Raw genomic sequence first — 16,229 nt, 5'->3', positions numbered from 1 at the left:
CCCTGCACTATACACAGGCAAACTGCACATGGCACAGACTGCACTGTTCTTAGTAAATGTGCCTCATTCAGTCTAAATGACTTACCTTCAGAAAGACTTGTAGATCTTGGGTTTGGGTGTGTTGTAGAATTTCCTGCTGAAGGTGTTTGAATATTGCAATACATATGTAGACCTGATAATCTGCTCCAAGAAGAATACATACTCCCAGATAGTGACAGATCTCGCCCCAGTCCAAGTAGTTCCAAAAACATTGATTAAGCCAGTGCTGACAGATCTTTGAAGAAAAAAAAAAAAAAAAAAGCAGAGCTCCTAATAAAATGTTAAACGTGGAATCCTGGGCTGGTTCTTTAAGAATTAGATTAAAGAGACCCTTAGGGCTTTACAGTCTATCTAGCAGCATACCTGGGAGGGAGTGAAACCAGACATTCGAAATGCAGAAAACACAAGTGGTACTTCTGACTTCATCAGCATCTCTACATAATGAGTAGTACAAAAATATATGGGATGGATTCCTGTTGTTCTTATATCCACGGGTAAGTGTTTCTGAAATGCATGAAATACATAGTTACAAGTCTGGAAGTTTATTCTACAGTAAAGGATGAAATCACAAATATGATATTAATTTGAAGGGGTTCCGTCACCCATTAAGACAATCCCATTCTCATGATCACTGAGGGATCCAGATAAGCATCTACATACAGTATATATATATATATATATATATATATATATATATATATATATATATATATATATATATGATCATAAACACGGATACCAACATAAATTCGCCAAAAGAAAATAGCTTTTCATTATATCTTAGAAAGCTCTTCTGTATAGACAAGGAAACACTTTTGTTCTTCAAATCCTTGTGCACAGTATTACTTACAGAATTGTGAAGGCGTGGAATCCAGAGATATGCTGAAGTGAGCAGACTGGAAAATTTCAGCAAAAAAGTAAATGTTTTTTCAGTGTCTCCTGAAAATATTAAAAACATGGAAGACACAAACCAATCGTGACCGGGATAGCCTTGTAAGATTTCTAATAGAGGAACTGTCAAGGAAGCTGTAGAATGCATATGCTGACATTGTGCGGAATTCGTCATGCATTGCCACTATCATTAAACGCTGTTGTTCACCTGCCAACTATTGACATGAACATTAAAGGAAACCCGTCATCAGGACACACTTTTTTACCTAATGACAGGTTCCCATACTAAGGACAGGTTCACTTTTAAAAGTTGATAAAATTATACCTGGCTCCCTGCTAGCAAACTGCATCAAATCACGAGCAATTTGGAGTCCCACCTTTCTTTATCTTCTTCCCCTCTCCTGCAGATCTGCTTAGAGCACAGGGTCAGCTAACAGCTGCAGGAGGGAGAGAGGAAGGAGGGAGCAAGCAGAGCAGAGAGGAGATGATGATCAGTGCATTCTTGTAACAGACGCCTCAGTGATTTGATGAAGTTTGCTGGCAGGGAGCCAGGTAAACTTTTATAAATCTTTGCGTGGAACCAGTAATATTCATTATTAAAGCAAATTGGGAACTAGTATTATAAAAGGCTATAGGAACCTGTCATTAGCTGAAAAGGTGTGATCCCAATGACAGGTTCACTTTAAATAGAAATTTCACACTAGACAGATATGGAAAACGTACCTCTTAGTGTACAGAAAATAAGCACCAAATATTTAGTTTTTTACTTTTTTTTTGTAACGTTAACCTCAATGCACACATTAATGCAAACATAAATTCCCATATTTAGGAAAGCTAGGAGATGATATATCATTCTGCTAAGGCGAAACAGTGGTTTTTCATCTCATAGCTGGGGATCACTGTGCAAACAAAAGATATGTGACAATCATATTAGCGGCACAACAACTTAGCTTAAAAAGAACCAGTCATGCAAATTAACCCACCCAAAATAAAGACTTCATTAAAAACTGTTTAAAATGCATTGCCTTTATCCATAAATGCTTCTTTTCCATGGCTGCAATGTTACTGTTTGTAAAGTTATATGCTATTCACCTTTTACGACTCCAATCACACTAAGTGAGTACTGCACAGTAAATTTACTTGCATTGCCCTGCCTCCTTGTTCCTGATTGACATACTATGATATTCTGCTGTATGGAGACCCCTGTTACATTATTGGGCACTCAAAATCATGTGACCAGGATGACATCATCTAAGGTCCTACTACATCCACAATATCTACCTCATGTATCTACCTGATCACATGAAATTACAGCGAGCCTCCATGGCAGACAGGGAAGGGGTGAGTAAAAGTCCATGGTGGCTGCTGTGATTTCATGTGATTAGATGTATGCAGAAGCCTAAAGGACCTATGATGATGTCACCATGGTCACATGCTGAGAAGAGGTATGGGACATGGGGATGAGTAGATGGGACTGGACTAGCAGGACAAGCCTTCTATGATGCGAGTGAATATAACAAAAATGATATATGTGGAAGTAAGAGAAACAATATTTAACTAAAAGAATTGTGTCACTTAGTTAATAGGATTCTGTAGGAACCTGTCAATAGATGTGAAAATGTGGCGACCGGTTCTCTTTCAGCTACAATATCACTTCAAGATGCTTTAGGAACCAAAGGATACGTAATGGAGAGCTGACAGACACCTGCTGCTGTTGAAGGAAATATTGACACTGTTGAAGAAGCTTTGTGAGATCTTGCTCTTTGTTACCAGTCAGAACACCTAGATGTCTACCATACCTAAGGAAGAGACATATACATTATTTGAAGTAAAGAAAGAAAATACAAACCTGAAACATTTGAAAATTTGGGATATCACTGTCTCAAATGTGTAATATATTCTATATATTACACACACACACATATATATATATATATATATATATTTTTTTTTTTAACCTGCTTTTTATCATTGATGACTTATCTTTAGGGTCATTTAGTAAAGAGGAAGGTGATGCCTCTTGTGAGGGGTCATGTTTTGACCATGTAATAACATTTATCCTTATTTGCATTTTTCTTATATCAACTGCAGGATGGCCTTGCAAGAGATCGACATAATAACTTGATTTGGTATATTACTGAAATACAGGTTAACAGGACAGACTTTATGTAGATCAATTTTTAATTAGTTTAATTGGTGCCACTGTTTGGCACTTGTGCACTTATTGTATACATATGCATATAACAATGGATTATACTCAAGCAAATTGTCAAAATAAAGAGATTATTTTTGGAAATGGTCAGCCCTATAGGATTGTATGGTAACTGAATTGTTGGCACATATAATATAAGGTACTTTACATAAATTTTACCTTACAACAATCTTGACACCCAGTTTCTGTGAGGTTGTAAGACTTCCCTTTGGTAAATGTGAATCTAGATTAAAAAAAAATAAAATAAAATATTATAAATCTTATAAAATGTACACATTGCAGTATACAGCCAAGTACTCTGGGTCATGGTGTATAAATTTTTCCCTCTGTGTTTGTTTTGTTGTCTTGAAGTAGTAGTGTTTTTGATTTTTTTTTGTATTTTGATTCAAATATCTGAGGGGACCCATTCATTATTTATTTACACAGAATTGTGATGTTTTAGGATCCTTGATACCAAGGATGTCTATATTGTGAGGTGGAAATGTATTAATATTTGTTTATTGTGCAAGTAGAGCGCGTGCACCTTCCACCATGTATTATTTTAATCTATTAATCATGATCATGCTAATCAACAAGCGGTTAAACCTGAGCTTATGCTATAAATTACCAGTTCACGGAAAAAAAAAAAAAATCAATGAATTCAACTTACCTTTATATTCAGAACTTCCAAAAATGCAGTTAGAAGGAATTTCATACATGTGTGATATACATTTCTCCAATAATTCTCCATATACTACAAGAAGAAAATGACATGCTTGAGTTTGACTAGTAAGACATATAATAACATAAACAAGCACAACCTCTCCTCAATGTATAAGCAATATTGCACAGGTTATTCCTCTCTAAGCTTGGGTTTCTTCTTATACACTTGACGTAACAACCCCTTTAACTTTGTTTAAAGTATTGTGCAACATTGAAGCTCTCCTTTAAATGGATAATCCCACTAAACATGTTAGGCCCTATCCACCGGATGGGGCCTAACTAGCTGAATGGGGAGGTCTCAGCGATGAAATCCCCACAGATCACGAGAACGGGCGGGGGGGGGGGGGTGTTTGATCAGAATACCTCGGACCCCTCGTCAATACCCGAGATGAGTGGAGCTGACAGCCGCACATGTTTATTCAGGTTCATTCATCTCTATGGAGCTGACAAGATTGCAGAGCATCATTTTCTGAGACCCACACCGATCAGCATGTTCCACAGGATAGGGCCTAACTTGTTTTGTCAGAAAACCCCTTTAAGTGTATAAATGCCACTGCCCGTAAAAGAAAACCAGTAAATGTCTGTGTTTTTGTCTTCACCTCTTGCATTTCTTTGATTATATCCTTCAAGCAATTAAAACGGGCAAGTAAAATGGGGGAGGACCAAAAAAAAAAAAAAACACCCAGCACTCACCCAATCCTCTTAGTGATCCAGGATTGTTTTTCATAGCTCTACTGAATAGTCTTTTACAATTGTCTAACCAGGTTACTCTTTGGTCTGTGTCTCCAGAAGATAAAACCTTTATAAGTTCCTGGTCTAGGGAAATAAGAAAAACAATATTCTTTACATTAATAGAGGTGTCATCAATTGCTTATATTCCTTAATCTGTCATCTTTGGGGAGAAAGCTGCTACAAAGTGCAGAGAGTAAGGAGAAGCACGGACAGACTGCAGGCTTGTCCTTGGGAGTAGGTGCAAGGCTGGTCCTACCTAAAAATAAGTTGTATGCTTATGAATTCTGCCCCAGCATCTATTACTGCTACTAGTGACTACCACCAGTATTCAACCACAAAAATAGAACTACAGGCGGTCCCCTACTTAAGAACACTCAACTTACATACAACCCCTAGTTACAAACGGACCTCTGGATATTGGTAATTTATTGTACTTTAGTCCCAGGCTACAATAAACAGCTTTAAGAGTTATCAAATGTGTCTGTAATGAAGTTTTATTGTTAATCCTGATTCTTATGACAACCCAACATTTTTAAAATCTAAGTGTCACAGAGACCAAAAAAGTTCTGGCTGGGATTATAATGATAAAATATACAGTTCCGACTTACATACAAATTCAACTTAAGAACAAACCTACAGACCCTATCTTGTATGTAACCCGGGGACTGCCTGTACTGGTATTAAAAAATAATACACAGGGTGTTATTATATCTGTAGAACGACTAAGTTTCATAGTGAATACCGAAATGCAAAATACATACCTTGTTTAAGATCTTCAGTTCCAGATACTTCTGGAATGTAGCATTTTGGTAAAGGATAGGATGAAAACATTGGCCAAGGATATGGATCGTTACTCTACACAAAGACATTACACATAAGGTCAAATATTTTAGAAACAGGAAATGTCTAGAAAGCAATAAAGTTTATTGCACACTTTTAATTTCTCTGTTCATTACATTTTCAATTTTATTGGACAGCTATCTAATATGTATTTAACAGGGGTGAGTCGTCCAGCGTAAAACTTTTTTATTGCAAACGATACCTCCTTGCCATAGAGGAATTTTATACACATCTAAAGAGACTTTGACAGACCAAGGGAAAATTTGACAGTATGTGCCAAATACTGCCATGTGGACGAACCCTTATACTTCCAACATATGGTATATTAAGAGGTCTCTATATTGCAGTGTTTGTGTTTTGAATCTTGAGGTGTCAATTTTTATCCTGCTTCTAATAATGATGAGCTTGTGTCTCATTGCACTATGTTGTTGCCTTTGTGGCCATTAGTCTGGAGTTAAAATCTTACCTAAGGCCTCCGGCACACATAGGAATTCGCTGCACATTCACAGCACTAATGATTTCTATATTGCATGCAGTGTCTCTTACCTCACCACAAAAGTAACAACCATGTTGCAATGCCCAGAAGATGCACACGATTGTGGGTATGAGACCCAGAATGTAGTACAAGATTGTTTGCACACATTTATTTTTTTGTTGGATAAGCTCCATTATTTCCGAAAATCATAAAGTGTTCACTAACTTAGCATTTGGAACTGGAATTGAGAAACATATGAAAGCAATGACCATCACCTTAAGCATCACTCTAGGCGGTAAAACACGCTCGTGTGGTCCTCCAATTACATTCATCCTCACCAAAATATGATTCCTCTCCACAGAAAGACCATCTATTATGATATTTCTGTAAATGCATGCAAATAAAATAGTTACATAAAAGTAGAGTAAACAGTCAATATCATTTTCCCAGATTTCACACTTAGGAAATGACATAACTAGCCCTGTCCTTGCTGATGTAAGAAAAATAAAAGGACAACAGTGCTTTTCCTGAAATACTTTGTGCTACAAATCATGCTAATTCATTTCCTCATATTTTTGTTGATACAGTCTTCTCAGCGGCTCACTCCATCATTTGTAATCAGTACAATCCGGTCCTAAAAAAAGGACCATGAGCTAGGGCTGCAGGGTATTTACTACTATTTTATCATATTTTTTCCATTAGGCTACATTCACACTGCCGTTGCCCGTTAAATGGCAGTGGCGGGCACAACGCCGTATTCCGGAGACAGATAGAACATGTCCCACCTTTTCACTGGGGACGGAGCCGCACATGTATGGGGGACGTATATTGGCTGTATATATATATATATATATACACACACACACACGTCTCCAATACGGCAGTGTGAATGTAGCCGTACTCCGAATTCTTCTGATCTGGAGAGGCTTCTTGCTTTGGGCCCAGTTCAGCTTTTTAAAGAAAATCTGCCATCAAAATCAAGAATGGAAAACCATGGACACTTACTCATAGATCCAGGCAACATGACTGTGGCAAACTGCTTATATTTTTTCTCCTTCCTTCTAAAATAAACTTTTAACATTATGCTTATGAGCCAGAAGGTTTCTGTGGGTTTTTCCAGAGCCCATCCATGTTGTAGCTTTACAGGCAGTCTCTCCTCCCCGCTTCCTCAGCACTTCCCGCTGACTGTTGTAATCTCGCGGCAGCCGCAGTCAGGGAATAAGGGAAGTGCAAAGGCCCCCATAGCCCTTCTGGATCATTAGAATAATTTTAAAAGTTGCCATTGATAACAAATATGAGAAGATTACTACAGTCATGGTTACTTGTTTCTATAAGTAAGTATCCCTGGTTTACTATGCTTGATTTTGATGTTAAATTTCCTCTATCCCCTTACTACCATACAGACCTCCTCTATCCCCTTGCTGCTACATGTGCTGAGACATCCCCATACAGAATGGGTGTTTGCTGCATATTGCAAACAACAGAAGAAAGAAGTATATTGTTCACCGCATCAACGTGCATATTGTGTATATTGCAAACAACACCCACCGTTAACAACCGCAATTGGTGCTGGCACCAATTGCAGGTGTCAACCCTTTATATGCCGCCGACAGAGCTCCGGCGGCATGTAACAGCTTTCGATTAATGGCTGTGATTGTTCCTTCCTGTGGCATCATCAGGGAGAAACAATTCATCAACATAACTACGGTATAAGGTTGATTATAACTATAAGACCCCAGACCTGTTGTTTCTGCAGAAATATGGTGGCACATGGTAATAGATCATAAGCAAAAACTACTATGCTATAGTATGGAATTGTATGGTAGGATTGATCAGACTACCTAGTTCCCGAGGAAGTATTTAAAACTAAAAAAGGTAAAGCATTATTTTTAAAAACCTAAAAGTTCAATTCATCCCACTTTCCCTACAACTCATAAAAAAATAAATAAGCAATAACAATCATAAACGTGAGCTATCGGTGTATACCAAAAGTTCTAATTTACATATATTTGTACACAAATGGTTATTCCTGAAGGTGAACCCCATGAGGGAAAATAGTCCCCAAATATCCAAACTCATGAAAATTTATCAAAATGTTGTATAGTCCTAGAAATGGTATCAATGTAAATGTCAATACATCCCTGCATTCTAGTACATGGCATGTGCAATTTATTATGCAAAAAACGAGCTCTTCTAAAGCTCAGTAAACTGAAAAAAAAATATTACAGATTCTTAAAGAAGGGAAGCAAAAAATGAAACAGCAAAAACTAAAAGGGCATTGGCGGGAAGAGGTCAAGGATGCAGAAGCATGACAAAAGAGCATTTCTCACTATGGACCTCACTCAGATACCTTTACGTTTACTATTCATTTGAAATATTACGTTAACCATATCTTTTTTAAAACTGTAGTTTCATCACCAGGTGATTTGTGGGAGACAACCACTTTAATTTACTGAGCATACATTCATATGTTACAGAACATGGATATTTCTTCTTGCTACTTACTGGGAACCTGTGGAAGAGTCTGCAATGTTTTCACTTTGGGCATTAAAAAGCATCTCACATACTTTGTACTGGGACTCCAGAAGTAACAGCACATCAAGATTACAGCACAAGACGTTTAATAATCTGAAAATGGAACAAATACATTACACATATATAGATTTCAAAGCAATATCAAAAACTATCACTGCCTCCTCATTATGGTAGGGAACAAGGTTATATAATTAACATGCAATAGCAATCATATGAAAAGCGACTGATGTAACCAATGAATCCCAATTCACATATATCACTGGTGTGCAGTCAGGTCAAGGTTAATAGGTGCAATAGTACATTTATTTTTATATTTCCATATTCTTGGTTATTTTTCTTGCCGGATGAGGTTCTGAGCCCATAACACCGTTACAGTGGGTAATTAAGTAAATCTGTGCATTTCTTTACAGAAATCTACACAACAATGCATCAAGATGTGAAGACAAAACAATTCATCATTTGCAATAGCAATATACAGTAATAGAATACCTGTTATTACTAAAATAAATGTATAGACATAATACAAGTCAATGTTTTGACTCACCTTAATCCGAAAATGTGTGACTGATCATAGTTAAATAATGAATTGATTTTGGCGACTGAATCTACAATGACAAGCCGATCAAATACATCCTTAGAGGGAAAAAAAAAACATAACCCAGTGTCATATACACATCCATCTTGTAGGGCCAAAGGCAGCTGTGACTTTAGGCCATTTAGTGCAAGCCTATAACCTAGGTTGCCTGTGATGAAGTCATCAGGTCATATGAGCCACAAATCATACCTTAAAGGGGTTTTCCCACAAACTAAAGTTAGGTCCTATCAACGGGATAGGCCTTAACTTACTGATCATTATACTAATAGTGCTATTATCAATGGCAGTGGTCATTATGTAAAAGTAATATTTGGACCTAATAAATAATGGGATCCTCGATGATATTGTCATATGGTGTGTTTTTTCCGATATCTTCAGGATTGTAATATTTAAGCACTATATGGTAACTTTTATTCTTCCAAAGTTTTCAGCATATTTCTTGGGGCATATTCACTCCACCACTTAAGGGATTTAGTCATGCCCAAGTCCATGACCAATCCCAACCTCTTTTGAGAACCTATTATTAAACACCGAATTCCATCTTTGCTACTGTTTACTTACAACAAAAGACGTGGGGACTTCACGTAGAGAGTAATCACCCTTTGAAGGCAAATGTTGCTTCCCAAGTAGCTCATAAACACTATGGTATGATGATAGTAGGTTTATCAAGGCCAAAAAAGACTGAATAAGAAGAAATAAAAAAAAAATAAACACTTAAATATGGTTATATTTGTTACTTGGTAAAATATGAATTCAAAAGTACAATAGTAAAAATGATAGGTACCGGCGTTTAAGCGGATACTATACTTTGTTGCAATTCACCCTCTACACCACTTGTGCACATTAACTACAGGTACTAGTGCAGGCATTTGTGCAATTCTTCTCCAGGCAGGACTTGGTGCAGAATTGTTTGGCAGAGCGTCCGGCTGCTGGATTTATCAGGAGGCCGGAGCCTAAAATTGGCACTTGGAGGGGTAGGGCTCACATCATACGCTGGCACAACATTTGCCAGCATATGATGTTATAGAGTGCTTTAATAACCATATAAATCTTACATGTTCCCACCAAAATAAATGTAAAATAGAGGAAACACCATGCATAGCTTTATGCAAACAAATCAGTTATCCGGAAAACACCAGATACCAAGCTCCATGTGTCCCCTATGATTTGTAAAGAGCTATGGAATATGATGGCGCCATATAAATAATGGTGTCTACAATAACCTAGTTGTAGAAGTAGTAATAAAATGTATTGGGAAATACTTTATATAACTGCTTATAACTAATAACCGACCAAACAGATTCATTTTATTATTTATGTAGTGTCTTCGTGAGGTGCACATTTACCTTCTGGCAGCTCCTGTCTATAGGATCCACAGGGGTGGGTTTAGGATGAATAACCCTGACATCATCCCTTCCACATTCAAGGGCAGCCCACAACTCCGAGACAAAAGCCTGGATGAAACCTGCAGTGAATAGTGACAATAACACACCTTGGACTGGCATAAGGATGTAAAAAAGCTCTACCCCAAAATCCACATTCATAGAACACCAATCAAATCAAGTACCATTTATACTCGAGTAAAAAAAATATAGCTTTTACCAGGTTTTCGTGCTAAAATTAGGGGCCTCAGCTTATACTTGGGTTGGCTTATACTCGAGTATATACGGTAACCCAAATAGGGAAAATTCACTTTTAAAACTTAAAGGGGTTGTCCAGGATTATAACATTTTTATAAATGACTGGGGTAGAGGGTCTCTAAACATGAAAAAGAACTCATACTTATCTCTGTCTCCACTCCCGTTCGCCCATCACTGTTGGCTTGTGTTTGTATACAGAGGCTGGAAGCAACACATGTCTACAGCCTCTGTTTACATCCGGAGCCTGGCAAAGATTCGCACATAACTTTCAGTGCAGTAGTAGAGTGAGCAGGGGCAGAGGTAATCATGAGATTTTTTTGTTTTTGGAGACAGCTCCTTCAACTTTTGAGTGTATTTTATAATCACAATAACAATCAAAATAACAGTTGATAGTTATTGTAACATCAATCACAGTTTTATACATAAAAACATGAACATTTCCTATGTGGCAGGGGTCTTGTATCTCAACACACACTCTGAGATACTCCGATTCTTGTCCTATATTTCCCTCAGCTACTGGCACTTTAAATAAAAGGTGTAGGCTTTAAAGTAGAGAAACATAGAGGCAATATGCAGAAACATTGTAGTGGGCATGCAAGGAGAGGGAGCCATGTAAAAATGAACATACTTTTCCTTCAAACAGCTGACTTTTGAGGGTGCCTACTCATATGTTAAACGTAAGTCTATCAATGTTGTAATCCTGGAAAACCTCTTTAAGGATAAAATAAGTTTCTGACTGCAAAACTATAAAAATACAGTAAAATAATCAAGCAACTGATTCATGCATACAAATATTACCTGACTTCTGGAGTGCTACTGCTCCAGGTGTCGTTGCTGCTACTTGTGTAACTAAAACCCCATAACCAAATTTTTCACTTCTATTCACCTGTAAAAACAAAACAAACAAAAAAAATAATATGTGTATTTCAAAGCTGTGATACTGTAAAAAAATGCATTTTATATGAAAGAAAAAATAATACTCAGATAACACCACAAGTACCCAGCATTGCCTATTTCAATGCCTGTTCCACCAAGGCCTTAAAAGGACATCTACCACCAGGATGAAGGATTGTAAACTAAACACCTGACTCTGCCAGGTCCTGTCCTTCTTTAAGCTTCTTAGGTGCTTGTTTTTACAAAAAAAATAGGTATTTAAAATTAAGCAAATGAACCTGAGGGGCTCCAGGCTCCATAGATGTCAATGGTGCCTGGAGCCCCTGAGACTCATTTGCAGACCCCCATCTATACAGGAAAGAGTGTACAGCCTGGTTATTTTATTAAAAAAAAAATATTTTACTAACCATATTACTCTATGGGAGCGTTATTTCGTTTTTTTTTTTCTCCTCATCTCTCAAATCATCAGTGAAATATTCTCTAAGGTATGGAAAGAGTTAATTTTCAGACTCCCTTTCTCATCTATCTGCTCTCCAGAAACACTGCCCACGCCAGGTAAAAGCAGGAGCAGAAAAAAAGCAAAGAGAATCTGCTTTACTTAAAGGTGTGTTGCCATTTCAGCAAATATTATTTGTATAATGAAAAGTTATAGAATTTTCCAATAAACTTTCTGTATAAATTCCTCATGGTTTTCTAGATCTCTGCTTGCTGTCCTTCTATAGCTTCTATGTTTATTTCCAGTTAACAGAAATCAATGGTCACACAGGTCCACGACTCAGTAAACATAGAAGCGTTCTATAGAATGACAGCAAGCAGAGATGTATAAAATAGGAAGGAATTGATACAGAACATATATTGGAAAATTGTCTAAACTTTTCATTATACAAACAATTTCCTGAAATGGAAACACTCATTTAATGAACTATATAACATTCATATGGAAAACTAAAAATTAAAATCACTCCAAAGTTTTTTTACAACATTTTCATTTATTTTAAGACGAAATATTAGAGTAGGTCTCCATTCCTACCAAATCAATGTCAAGTTACCTGCAGCTTTTTTGTAAATCTGCCAAACATATATTGTATGCATTCATTGATGGCTCCAGTTTGTTGGAGAAGTAGAAGTCCTCTTGGAGTAGAAGCAAAGTTTAACAAACTGTCCAGTAAGGATTCCTCCCAAAGCATTCTAAGGCACAAACATATCAACAATGAATATACTATATAAATTCCATATTATGCTCATATGCATAAGGGCTTATCCGAGTGAAAACAAATGCTATGGAAGAACGTGGGAAAAGCTAAACCACTAAAGAGGACCTGTAATTGTTTTAGTAAATTCTTGTATCTGTAGGCAGTTAATGCTCAATGGTATAGTTTGTTAAAATACTTCCTACGAATACACAGCACACCATTTCTGAGGTTTCATGTACAGAAGTTACAGGGAACTTGTCATCACAAATGTCATTTCTACATGATGACATGATTCCAAAAGCCCATTCCATATTCATTACGAGGCTGCCTTTTTCGAATAATTTTCTTGCTTATGATCCTTTATTTTAGCTTTTCTGGCTCTCTGCCAGCATCATGTGCTGGTTCCCTTTGTGCATGACAGATGGAAAGAGCTCACCTCACGAGTGAGAAAATTGCTGCAGTGAGCAAGTGTAACCAGAGGAGGGAGCAAGGCAGCGTACAAGAACTGTGAGGGTTGATAGGGATTTTTATGCAGGGCCCCAACAGCCCTCTTGACTTTTGTAAGGTGAGTCCTAATTAACCATTTTATGGTTGTCCTGGTACCAGGAACTTCAACACAAAACTAAGACACGTCAATCTCTTAGTGTATGTAAAGATCTTCTCCCGTTTAATATCTCAAAATCATAATATCACAGACAGAAGAGTAGGCGTGAATAGTATACTGTAAAGTTATTGGTCATCAGCACATTCTGGGGAAAAAAAAAATTAATTGTGCTCAGTTCTCAGAGACCTTGTATACAGATATTGTTTATACTAATTTGCTGAGAAGAAGAAGATAAGCAGACTACAGAATCATAATATAATGTAGCATCAAGGACAGACTGGCTTCTCTTTAAATGTCAAAGTGTATTAGATGACAGGCAAGCAAACAGGTTACATAAAATGAAGTTTGAATCATGACATTAACTTGACAATGGGCAGGGAACATGGCCGCTGTATCTAAGATGGCGGACAGAAGTCAAGATGGCATCCAAAACCAGTGCGATCTCCTTAACAGGGTGCATGAGAAGCATTACTGTCTCTGAACAGGCTCCAGCCGCAAAGTACAATATTGTGCATGTGCTCTCACAGATCTTGTGTGATGTCGGTTCTGCTCTGTTAACGGAGTAGTTTGCATAATGCACTAGATGCTCAGAATGACAGCAGGTTCCACCAAAGAAGTAAAAGATGGTCCACAAGGAGGCTCAGACCCAACCCGAGTGCACCATTATGCTTATTTATATAAAAAAATAATAAGATAATTTATGGAGAGGGTTGCTTCCAAGTTCACACACAAACCACTCCACAGTGTTTCTACCTACCAGTGTCAGCAGTTCTGCATGGTCAAAACCCATCAGATTCCATTTAACTAAAAGCAGAATCCCATAGTCCTAGTTTGTAGGAACCTCATAATGCTACAAAGTTAGAATTTATCCTTACGTTCCCTGGGAATCTTGACTTCCAGATGTAAGAGACACGGCCCCTGCAACAGGTGTCGGAGTTCTTTCAGAAATTAAAGCAGTCTGTAAACAAATAAAAGGTATGAGTATTATAGGATATTTAATCAATCAAATTGACAGGAAATGTTATTCCTTTCTATTCGTTCGCTAATTTAAGTGGCCATAAAAGCAAGCTCTCAAGACTGCTTTCATCTCTTCCATGGGTATTATATGGAAAGTGAATACTTACCCACTACTCATTTTTTTTTAGCAGAAAAATCCATTTGATCTATCCCTAAAACTTTTCAGTCTTACCCGAAGCTGGCTCATTCATAAAGTTCTCCGGGTTAATCAATGTACAAGAGACCACAAACCTCCTACGGTAATTAATTAGTTGATCTAGACAGCAAACGGCTCAAAGCAATCCATTAACATCAAATCAAATGTGCCTGCAACAATGGTGTCATCCAAGTCATCTACATGTACTGTTTGGCCTGAAAGCCTTTGAACAGGGAGTTGTCAAAACAGAGAAAATGGATCTAAAATGCAATGTAGTGTGAAACAGTAAATAGCCATCTTAGACTAATACAACATTACCTATTCAAAGGGAAATTTATTTTGACGCTATGTACTAGTTTACTTCTATTGGCAATATGCTGTTAAAGATCCCATGGCTACCCTTAGTGATGTCGACATAGAATGACAATTTTATGTGAATTTTATTTCCATTAAAGACTATTGTAAATGTATAGATGCAATGATGAGATTTAGTGTCTGAGAACAAAACTGTTCTAGTTGCTCGTGGCAACCAATCAGAGCTCAGCTTTCATAACCCCACAGCAGTGTACAAAATGAAAACGGTATAGGATCAGCTACAATTCAAGTTACACCATACACTAAATAAAGGGGGTTTTATTTACTTAAATGGTCATTAACACACAGCTTATACTGAACAGAACTGCAAATTACTTTGAAGTTTTCCAACAAGTTTTACACCAACAGAGGGCTTCCATCTATCAAATCTACTGTCCATTCCATGTTGCTAAATACATTCCAACTTCAGCAGCAGAGAAGGCCAAGTCTAAAAGCGGGAGGTAGGTTAGACACTGGTAAAAGGCCCTGGTCACAGGCACGGCTCTTTCACAGACAGTAATGTATTCCCAGGCAGGGTTAACTCAGTCTTTTTGCTGTGCACAGCTCTCTGGATATGCATTTTAGATAAAGGGAATTCTTCATCAGTTTTGACCATAATAAAATGCAGACAGTGCTAGGTATAGGCCCTGGACATCTGTGTAACCAGATGGTTGTGTGTAGTAAGTAAACTTTCAATCCAGATTTGCAGCTGCTGCAAGTTCTCTGGGTGGGTCTTTGAGCCTGAAGAGCTTTCTGCTCTTTGTAATGAGCTGTTCTACACCCCCATCCCCTCTGCTATGAGTGAGCGCTGCAAGTATCTAACCAAAATCCTAGTACAGCTCCTATTTGAAGCAGAGGAGAGAGGCTATGGAGCAGGACAGTACATACAGCAGAAAGCTCTTCATGCTGAAAAGCTTGCCAAAGAGCTTTAAATCTGGATTATAGCTTCATGTTTTATGGTCCTGTCACTACTAACAATACACAGAAAGGTATGAGCTCTAGGACTGCTACCCAATACCGTCTGCAGCTTTGCATGGTCATAATTGTTGACACATTCCCTTTAACCTTTCTGATCCTGAAAGGCGCTGAGAGGAGAGGAGGTTTCTGAAGAGATCATGCTTCTGAAATAGCATTTTCTGTACGGTAGCTGTTGTCATAACAGTGTAGCAATGACTGAAGCATTTAGGGAGTGCAGACAAATGCTTGAGGCTTTGTGTGTGCTCCATATAGAGTCCCAAACTACTGGAAAGGAAGTGTACAGTAAACTCCTACAAAACACTATGGACTGCAGATCATGGTGACAGTAAATGAGAAGAACACACTTTGAAGGGTCATAACATATGGAGAACCATATCCCAAGGATTGTACGT

General features: G+C 37.6%; 1 protein-coding gene across 2 annotated transcripts in view; it reads right to left on the bottom strand.

Annotated features, from left to right (window-relative positions):
- The window catches only part of TBC1D32 (TBC1 domain family member 32), a 40,678-nt gene that overhangs the window by 4,611 nt on the left and 19,838 nt on the right, over positions 1 to 16,229 (bottom strand). For both annotated transcript variants that reach the window (XM_072136730.1, XM_072136731.1), the window contains exons 18-33: positions 14,228 to 14,310; positions 12,605 to 12,743; positions 11,460 to 11,547; positions 10,368 to 10,486; positions 9,583 to 9,702; positions 8,971 to 9,059; positions 8,397 to 8,519; positions 6,167 to 6,275; positions 5,338 to 5,431; positions 4,538 to 4,660; positions 3,792 to 3,875; positions 3,302 to 3,365; positions 2,614 to 2,729; positions 890 to 1,041; positions 403 to 543; positions 86 to 274 (exon numbers count right to left, since the gene is read on the bottom strand). In XM_072136730.1, the coding sequence (XP_071992831.1) occupies positions 86 to 274; positions 403 to 543; positions 890 to 1,041; positions 2,614 to 2,729; positions 3,302 to 3,365; positions 3,792 to 3,875; positions 4,538 to 4,660; positions 5,338 to 5,431; positions 6,167 to 6,275; positions 8,397 to 8,519; positions 8,971 to 9,059; positions 9,583 to 9,702; positions 10,368 to 10,486; positions 11,460 to 11,547; positions 12,605 to 12,743; positions 14,228 to 14,310 (1,833 nt within the window). The remainder of the gene's footprint in view (positions 1 to 85; positions 275 to 402; positions 544 to 889; positions 1,042 to 2,613; positions 2,730 to 3,301; positions 3,366 to 3,791; positions 3,876 to 4,537; positions 4,661 to 5,337; positions 5,432 to 6,166; positions 6,276 to 8,396; positions 8,520 to 8,970; positions 9,060 to 9,582; positions 9,703 to 10,367; positions 10,487 to 11,459; positions 11,548 to 12,604; positions 12,744 to 14,227; positions 14,311 to 16,229) is intronic.

This window comes from Engystomops pustulosus, chromosome 2 (genome assembly GCF_040894005.1).
Source record: "Engystomops pustulosus chromosome 2, aEngPut4.maternal, whole genome shotgun sequence".
Taxonomy (NCBI): Eukaryota; Metazoa; Chordata; class Amphibia; order Anura; family Leptodactylidae; genus Engystomops; species Engystomops pustulosus.
This window is presented reverse-complemented; position numbering and strand designations above follow the sequence as displayed.